The 9522-nt window shown below is 38.6% G+C and overlaps 1 protein-coding gene across 1 annotated transcript in view; it reads left to right on the top strand.

Annotated features, from left to right (window-relative positions):
• The window catches only part of LOC107730412 (protein tyrosine phosphatase receptor type D), a 132448-nt gene that overhangs the window by 31145 nt on the left and 91781 nt on the right, over positions 1 to 9522 (top strand). Inside the window, 1 exon segment of the mRNA XM_016541257.1 lies at positions 3657 to 3808. Within this exon segment, the coding sequence (XP_016396743.1) occupies positions 3718 to 3808 (91 nt within the window). The 5' untranslated portion in view covers positions 3657 to 3717.

Genomic DNA, 9522 nt, shown 5'->3' with positions numbered 1-9522 from the left:
TGCTTTCCCACTGAGAAAGAAAAAAGACACTGTGTGTGTGTGTGTGTGTGTGTGTGTGTGTGTGTGTGTGTGTTTCTAATGTCCTTCACGTAACACGTTTCTCTTAAACATTTGTAATAGACTGCATTGCGTCATTTCCAGCTTATTCTGGACTGTCAGAGGTTTTTACAGATGTGTTTCATTCAGAGGTCAGAGCAGCACCACAATCATTTGAATCAGATGATCATGTGTGTGTTCACAGCACAGAGAAAAGCTAATGCATAATCTATTATTAAAATGCGTTTATTTGCTAATACAGCGAGGAGATGTTGGACACACTGAGCTCTAATGTTTACCCCAGTCTCAGCATTAACACAGTCAAAGCCCGCAGCTGATATTGATGATTTGCATAAATGTTAATGAGGAGCACAAACGACCCCGAGGTTCACCAGAGACGTGCACTGAGACGTTCCCTCCTCCTGCTTTGGCGTGTGAATGAATTGATGTGATTTTCAGTTGAGTCCGTCTCTCTGTCTCTCTCTCTCTGGATCAATGTCAGACAGATGAGTAACAAGAGGAGAAAAAAACACGGCCATTTTCTCGTTTATTTACAAATCGCCTGCCAACGTGGGCGACATGCGGTATTACTTATCTGTCAGATTTCTAGAGAGCGTGTGTGTGAGTGTGATGGAAATCCGTATTCAACTAAGAACCGGCTCATCGGGAAGAGATACAAAACACACATAATGGATGTGTCTGTCCCTTCGTCCGTCTCGCTCTCCCAACAAAAGCTGCGGAGGAAAGCGGCGCGAGCACGAGATCTGAACTGTTAATTAATCACACAAATATTACACAGACTGGCGTCTCGCTGCTGAATGCGTGCGTTTGCAGCCGAAATGAGCTCATAAAGGCCTGGCCCGAGCCAGAGATGCTATCGTGAACGGAAATAGCAAGCGTGTGCATTGGTCAGCGGGCGACGAGCGCGAGCCAAATCTGACTTCCGCTCGTGAGCAAGAGTCCAGCCGGCGTTTGTACCGCGGTAATAATGAAGAGGTTTCACTGCGAAACCTGCTTCATCTCAATGAGAGTGTTTTACTTGCATTAGTAGAAGAAACTGATTGCAAACAGCACAGGGCATCTTCTGATAGTTAACAAGATGCATTTAGCTCCTTATTAGCTTGTACATTTACATATTTGAATGGTGAGTTTGTGATGAGCTTCACCAACAGTGTGTGTGTGTGTGTGTGTATGTGAGTGTGTGTGTGTATGTGTGTGAGAGTGTGTGTGTGTGTGTGTGTGAGAGAGTGTGTGTGTGTGTGTGTGTGAGAGAGTGTGTGTGTGTGTGTGTGTGAGAGAGTGTGTGTGTGTGTGTGTGTGAGAGAGTGTGTGTGTGTGTGTGTGTGAGAGAGTGTGTGTGTGTGTGTGTGTGAGAGAGTGTGTGTGTGTGTGTGTGTGAGAGAGTGTGTGTGTGTGTGTGTGTGAGAGAGTGTGTGTGTGTGTGTGTGTGAGAGAGTGTGTGTGTGTGTGTGTGTGAGAGAGTGTGTGTGTGTGTGTGTGTGAGAGAGTGTGTGTGTGTGTGTGTGTGAGAGAGTGTGTGTGTGTGTGTGTGTGTGCGTGTGCGTGTGTGTGTGTTTAACACAGCGCTCAGCACTTATTGATTCCCAAGTCAAAAGCTTATTAAGGCAAAACACTACAATGAACAGGGTAAAAAAAATGATTTCACCACACTTCCCCAGCTGATCTAATCACAGTGCATTACAACATTGCACTGCATTACAAGTTTTCTGAAATTGTACATTTAAAAATGCAAATTGTGCATTATCTAATTAATCTCCAATTTACTGCATGGACTTTTCTGACCATTGGATAAAGGCAGGTTCAAAAATCTCATTTGATTTTGTTGACATATTAGAGTTAAATATTTTTCCAGAGGATTTTTCTTTGAATCCCTCCCTAAATCAGAAAATATGGGGAAGAATATGCATTTTCACCTTGTTTTTAGTAATTAAATGTTCTGTAATTCACTTGTGAATGATATATGAACAAACCCCTTAGTAAAAACCTTCAGAATATAGAGAGGAATAAAACTGTATGTTTCGGTGTATGTAAGTGATACTAAAGTGGAGAAACAAACACTTTAAGAGCATGTATTGAAACTGAAACCTGTAGACACATATTTGTAAGTGCAACAAATGTGACCCTGGAGCACAAAACCAGTCACAAGGGTCCATTTTTCAAAATTGAAGCTGAATAAATAATCTTTCCATTGATGTATGGTTTGTTAGGATAGAACAATATTTGGCCGAGGTACAACTATTTGAAAATCTGGAATCTGAGGGTGCAAAAAAATCTAAATATTGAGAAAATCATCTTTAAAGTTGTCCAAATGAAGTTCTTAGCAATGCATATTACTAATCAAAAATTAAGTTTTGATATATTTACGGTAGGAAATTTACAAAATATCTCCATGAAACTTTAGTAGCAAAGACAGAGTGAATGTATTGATGAGAAACATCAGGACTTTCGCTGTGCGTTCACCTGGCCTGCAGCTCGAGCGAGCGCTGTTTGCCGCTGATGGTGAAAGTGTGAGGGACGTTCTGCTTGGCGTTTTCCTGAACCTTCAACCAACGAGAGGACATCAGCACACGATGAGATGAAGACACAAACGCAAACACGCAGCTGAACGTGCGGCTGAAGTCATACCTCCATCCCTGCGATGTCGATTCGCTCTCGGACGCTAAACTTCTGTCCCATCAGCCTCAGCTTGGGCACACAATACAGCACCATGTTATTGAACTGGAGAAACACAAACACACACACATCATCAGCACCAGCATACTCCATCTGTACGCTCACTTGCCCTCAAGCTCTAATAAATGAGCAAATAACAGGAACAAGCTTTCAGGTTTCATTTCTTCCAGTAAGACGTTTAGCAGAAGGTTGAAAGTGCTCTTTTCTATTCAAATAAAGCATACAGTGATCAGCATTAATGTATCATAACAAAATGACTCATGCACTATATTCAAGTCTTCTCAAGTCATATGATTTTGACTTTAACTGCACAGACAAATCATTTGTGACCCTGGAGCACAAAACCAGTCACAAGGGTCCATTTTTCAAAATTGAAGCTGAATAAATAATCTTTCCATTGATGTATGGTTTGTTAGGATAGGACAATATTTGGCTGAGATACAACTATTTGAAAATCTGGAATCTGAGGGTGCAAAAAAATCTAAATACTGAGAAAATCGCTTTTAAAGTTGTCCAAATGAAGTTCTTAGCAATGCATATTACTAATCAAACATTTAGTTTTGATATATTTACAGTCGGAAATTTACAAAATATCTTCACAGAACATGATCTTTACTTAATATCCTAATGATTTTTGGCATAAAAGAAAAATCAATAATTTTGACCCATACAATGTATTGTTGGCTATTGCTACAAATATACCTGTGCTACTTATGACTGGTTTTGTGCTCCAGGGTCACAATAAATGCTTAAATTTGTGTTCTGGTTTATTTCTTTCCCTTTTATTTCTTTCTTGGAGCAAAACAGACCTCAAAACTGAGCAGTGCATGAAAAGACCTGTCGTGTTGTGCTTTAAAATGCAAAGCCGTGTGTTGATGATTACTCTGTGTTCTGATGGACTGATTGCTGTGTGTCTCTCTCTGCAGGTTGTGAGAGCGTTGCAGGAGCGTTGTGAGCTGGCACACTCCGCGGGTGAGTCGTAACATCATGCCTGTGCCAAGCGACTGTGTAGCGTTACCCTCCGTCCGACACTGTCTCCTGCTGCTCACCGCCTGTGTCCTGCTCTCCAGCGCCGAGTGTAAGTCTCACTTTAACTGCCTGCTCTCTGTCTCCATCTGAACCGAACACAGCTGATCGTGACGCAGAATCTCCAGAGTCTGTAGAGTGGCCTGACGATCCTGTCAAACCTAAAAGCTTTACAGTCAAGGTGCAAAAATCAAAAAAAGATACTGTAAAATAACAAGCACCGATGTGCATTACAGGACTAGATGAACACACACCGCAGCTCCACACACAATAAACCACGGCTAAAACTGATTTAAAACAAAACATTTGAAGACCCTTCAATTAGTGTTTATATTTACTATTATTTGCTAGTGCTGTCAAACAATTAATCGCGATTAATCGCATCCAAAATACAAGTTTTTGTTTACATAATATATGTGTGTGCTGTGTATATTCATTATGCATATATAAATACACACACATGCATGTATATATTTAAGAAAAATATGTTACGTTTATATATTAAACGTGTATATATAATATAAATTATATGAATGTACATATATGCATGTAAATGTACGTAAATATTTTCAAAATATATACTGTATGTGTGTGTGTATTTATATATACATAATAAATATAAACAGTACACACAGATATATTATGTAAATACAAACTTTTATGTTGGATGTGATTAATCGCGATTAATCGTTTAACAGCACTAATATTTACCAATTTCATAAGAGGAGAGACATGATGATACTCAGACCAGCAACATGCACAGGTCACCTACTGTATGTGGAAAATAAGTGCACTTGAGCATACTTATGGCAGAAATAATAGACTTTAAAAGAATAGACTTAAGTGTGAACTGAATATAATGTTTTTAGACAATTGCATATTAATTGCGTTTAAATTAAAATTGTATATAGTTTGGATTTATATTAAATATAAATTGAGCTGAACTTTAGTGTTTTTGACCCACTTAAGTAGAACTTAAGTACATCTTTATATGCAATCTCATGAGTATTACTCTTGTCTTTGAAATATGGTTAAAGTACTGCTGAATGTGCATTTAAGATCAACTCAAACATAAGAGATTATATAAAAGATTATTAAAACATATTTATTTAAAATAAAATGTTTAACTTGCCATTATTACAAAATGTACTTTTTAAAAGTGTGCTTAAGTGTGTTTCACAGTCACGAAAGTGTCTCTGTTTAAGTCACTTAAGTTGTCTTTTGTTCCATTAATAAGGGTATTCCATTTTTTTATTTTTTTATTTTTTTATTGAGATTTGTACATCTGAAAGCTTAATAAGCTTTCCATTGATGTATGGTTTGTTAGGATAGGACAATATTTGGCTGAGATACAATTATTTGAAAATCTGGAATCTGAGGGTGCAAAAAAATCTAAATATTGAGAAAATCATCTTTAAAGTTGTCCAAATGAAGTTCTTAGCAATGCATATTACTAATCAAAAATTAAGTTTTGATATATTTACGGTAGGAAATTGACAAAATATATTCATGGAACATGATCTTTACTTAATATCCTAATGATTTTTGGCATAAAAGAAAAATGGATAATTTGGACCCATACAATGTATTGTTGGCTATTGCTACAAATATACCCCAGCGACTTAACACTGCTTTTGTGCTGCAGAGTCACATATTATCTGCAAGTACAGTTTTTTAGGAATATACATTTAAGATTTGAAGCACACTACAAGTGCAGAGAGGATGTTAAACACGTATCTCATGATCAGTGTTCTTTTATCTGGTCATTGTCTATCGTCATTGTTCTGCTGTTGTGATTGTGATGTTTAATTAGTTCAGCGTGTTATGAAGATGATTGTTAGATCAGTATTTGCATTTGGCTGCCAGGCAGGTTGTTGTTTGCATGTTGTGCGATCGCCTCATTTGCATGTACGGTGATTTGACTGAAATGACGAGGCGTCTGTGTGTCGCAGAGCTCAGTGTGTTCAGTCTGTGGTCACGTGTTTTAGCACATCTGTAGGTTTTGCTGAGGTAGTCAAATCTTGTCAGCTCGTTTGCAGCTTCAGGCTTTAATTAGTGCTGCGTGGTTCCGGAGCGGATGGGAGAATGACAGGAATAATCATAGAAAGAGAGAGAGAGAGAGAGTCCTCCTGATCGACCCACAGAGACGATGGGAAAAAGAGCCGCCCAGTGTGGAGGATAAAGTTCAAGCTAATTAAATGTTGTGTTGTACTTAAAAATCGTGTGCTAAATTCAGCATCGTGCCCGTTTAGAGCGTCTGAAGCGCTCGAGGTTCCCGTTCAATGAGGCATCGTCTATGTAGGCGTCAGCGGAGGGTGTGAGTCTGTCTGCTGTACAGTTACACTGGGGAAGCTTCGTCTAATAAAAGCACAAACTATATCTGTCTCTGAGACAGACATGGCCCTGTTTGAGACCATTTCAGTCGTGTCCCACGTAACCCTAAAAAGTTCCCATGTCATCTTGGTTCTCGTAGCCTGTGAAAGTGAGGTCGGGCGTCTCTGCAAGCACTCTTGAGGATGAGTGCATGTTTACCATTATGTAGCTTACGTGCACATCTTGATGAAGAGGGTCAGACTGACTCTCTAAGTATGAACTTATTTTAGCTTTTTATAACAACATGGAATTTAAAAAGAAGACGTTGTCAGGTTCAGATGACTTTTATGGAGGATGTCTTGAAGTTTCAGGCTAAAAAGTCAAGTTTATGAGATTTTTACTTTTTAAAAATGTAATAAATAAAAATAATAATTCTATGCAAACTGTCTTGACTGGTATAAACGTTCAAGCATTTATTTATTTTAATTGTGGCTATAAACAAACCACACAGCACAACCACATGAGCATATTTCATTTATCATTCCCAGTAATTATTAAATAATATTTGAGCTACTCCACATTTGTGTAGTAATCATATCTAGTCAGCAGAATCACCTTCAGTGTGCCGTCCAAACCGTAACGATTCATTCAGGATCAAAATAAACACTGATTATGCTCAAATAAAAAGACTGCAAACTCAAAAACGCAAATGTATTTTATTTGAATTCTTCAGATTTGTGACAGGTTTGCATTTCCTTTTGGTCATTGGTTTAAGTCAGAATAATTTGTATGTACTTCTTTCAATTTTTGATTCACTTGGAAAATGTATATAGTGAAATATAGTCATAAGTTTCTTTTAAATCATTATTTTAATTAAAAATGGCTTCCTTATAACTAAATTATGTAGGCTAAATTGATTGTACCTGTATGCATAATACAAATATAATAATAATAATAATAATAATAATAATAATAATAATGAATTTTGTTAAGGAACTTTATATTTAGTTGCAATCCGAGGTTTTTGTTCACATTCACTTTAATAATCTCTAAAAACTTGTGTCCAAATGAATGTCTGTTTTCTGATTATAGTGAGATATAAAAATATTTCTGAGTGAAAAAAAAGTGGAAGCAGCTCATCAGGAAATGGACGGCTGACATTCTAGAGACAGACAGTCAGAGGGCAGCGTTCACACACGTGCTCGTGTTTGTCATGCCCACAAGCTTTGCACAGCGGCAGCTGTTTAGCGTCTGCTGTTCACACACACAAACACACACACACCGATCTTTCTTAAAATGCGAGTGTGTTCAGTGCGACCGTCACATTGATGACTTTGCAGTTAATAAAATTGAACAGCTTTTGTCCCATTGCATTATGGGATTGTTCCACACATGCACACACAGAGCATCGTCACGGCTCTTTTTACCGCCTCTGTCAGACATGAAGTAAGACAGCATTGGACAATTCTCAAGAGGGCGTCACCCAAATCTAGTAATTATCACCTGCATGCAAATTAATTGTCCACTCTGCATGCTAGCTTATGAATATCCATGATGCATATGAGTGTAGCTAATTAGTGTAGAACAGAGAGTGCAAATTAACAACACTTGTAAGAACACACACACACACACACATCACTCTCTCGTTGCATATTTGTCTAATACAGTATTAAATATTTGCATAGAAAGAACAAGTGAGATATTTTACATGTAAATGTGCTGAAATGAAGTCGTAGGAAATTCCTGTCATTTACTCATCTTTCTAAACCTGACTGAGCAACTCTCGTCTGTGGAACAAAAGGAAATATTTTGAATAATGCACCAGTCGCTCTTTTCCATGTAATTATAATAGATGTGAACTGAGAGCCTTCAAAAAGCACCATCATTCCAGTCAATTATTCTCTCGTGAACTCCCAAAGACAGTGGACGAACATGTTTTCGGTAAATAACGACTCAAATTTCTACCGTTTCCTCATGCAGTATTGTTGTGGAATATGGAGTACAATATGAAATCATAATTGATTTATATGACTTTTTTCATGCTTTTGCATCTTTTTGTGGCTTGAAAGACTCGGTTCCCATTCACTACATGGAAAAGAGCAGCCGCTACATTCTTCAAAACATCTCTGTTTGACTTCCACTGAAGAAAATCAGTCATATGCATTTATAACAACATGAGGGAGAATACATGATGACAGAATGCTTCTGGGTGAACTAAAACTTCAACAGCCACTGTTCGTTTAGCCAATAAACAACTATTAGGGGCTCGTACGTTCAACAAACAAACATCTCGCCAAAAATAAATAAATAAATGAAATAATAAAATAAAATAAAACATGGGATCAATAAGCCAACGAGTGCGGCTCTTTCTTCTTCTCAGAATGAGAGCAACTGCAATTTCACACTTCCTGAACTGCCGCCGCTCATTATGGGATTTAATTGGCTGAACTATTCGCCAAGTCAGCCGTGACCGTTTGGGCGGAGCAGGAGGCATTTTCACTATTACGTCCCATCAGGGGGTCGTCAAGACGATCGCTGAAAACACACACACACACACACACTCTCTCTCTGTTCATACTCCATTTGTACCAAATCCAAGATGTATTGATCAGACATGAATTAAATTGCCCTCTCTCAGTTTGATATAGATTTATAATCGCAGTGTAAATACTCTGATGACATTTCAGCATGGCGAACTCAATACCGCTCACGAAACGCGATAATCACTGCACGAGACTTTCTTCATCTGTGACATCACAATAAGAGATGGCCAGTAATGTGATTTTAAGTGGTTCAGTTTTAAGGCTCATTAATCATATTGAGACACAGACCTCAGATGTGAGATGAGAAGGGAAAACCCGACCTGGTAAACACCGATCTCTCTAGAACGACATTGAGATTTCCTAGAAGCCAAACTCTGATGACCCAAACAGTGTCATTCCTCAAGTTAGTGCGTCTGGCTCTGTCTCAAATCACACCCTCAGCTGCAGGACTGTTGGGTTGTGGTCTGATGTAGGGGGTCGTATGTACTTTTCGATTAGTTGCGCCACTAGTCATGGTAAAGCTGCATGTTAGAACTCAGCCACATGATGTTATATCACATTTGCATTAATGCATTTGGCAGACACCTTTTCCCAAAGTGACGTAAAATGCCTTCAAGGTAAAATTTAGTCAGTATGTGTTTGAATTTTAATCAGACTATGTACAAAGGGGGCGCGCGTGAGCACCCTTCAGAATGATGAAATGACGAACGGGACTCCCTGCGTTCTCATGAGCCCCACTGACATTCATCAGCGGAGGCCGCGACACCACAAGTCCACTGTGATTTGAGGAGAGTTGATTCTTCAGACTAATGGGAACATATCTGGAGTCATGGAGTAGATTTTCCAACCCGTGTGGTGGACACACACACACACACACACACGCACACACACACACACACACACACACACA

Source organism: Sinocyclocheilus rhinocerous, unplaced genomic scaffold, assembly GCF_001515625.1.
Source record: "Sinocyclocheilus rhinocerous isolate Xijiao unplaced genomic scaffold, SAMN03320098_v1.1 scaffold1901, whole genome shotgun sequence".
NCBI classification, from domain to species: domain Eukaryota; kingdom Metazoa; phylum Chordata; class Actinopteri; order Cypriniformes; family Cyprinidae; genus Sinocyclocheilus; species Sinocyclocheilus rhinocerous.
Note: the sequence above shows the minus strand (reverse complement) of the source record. Positions and strands in the feature narration are given on the sequence as shown.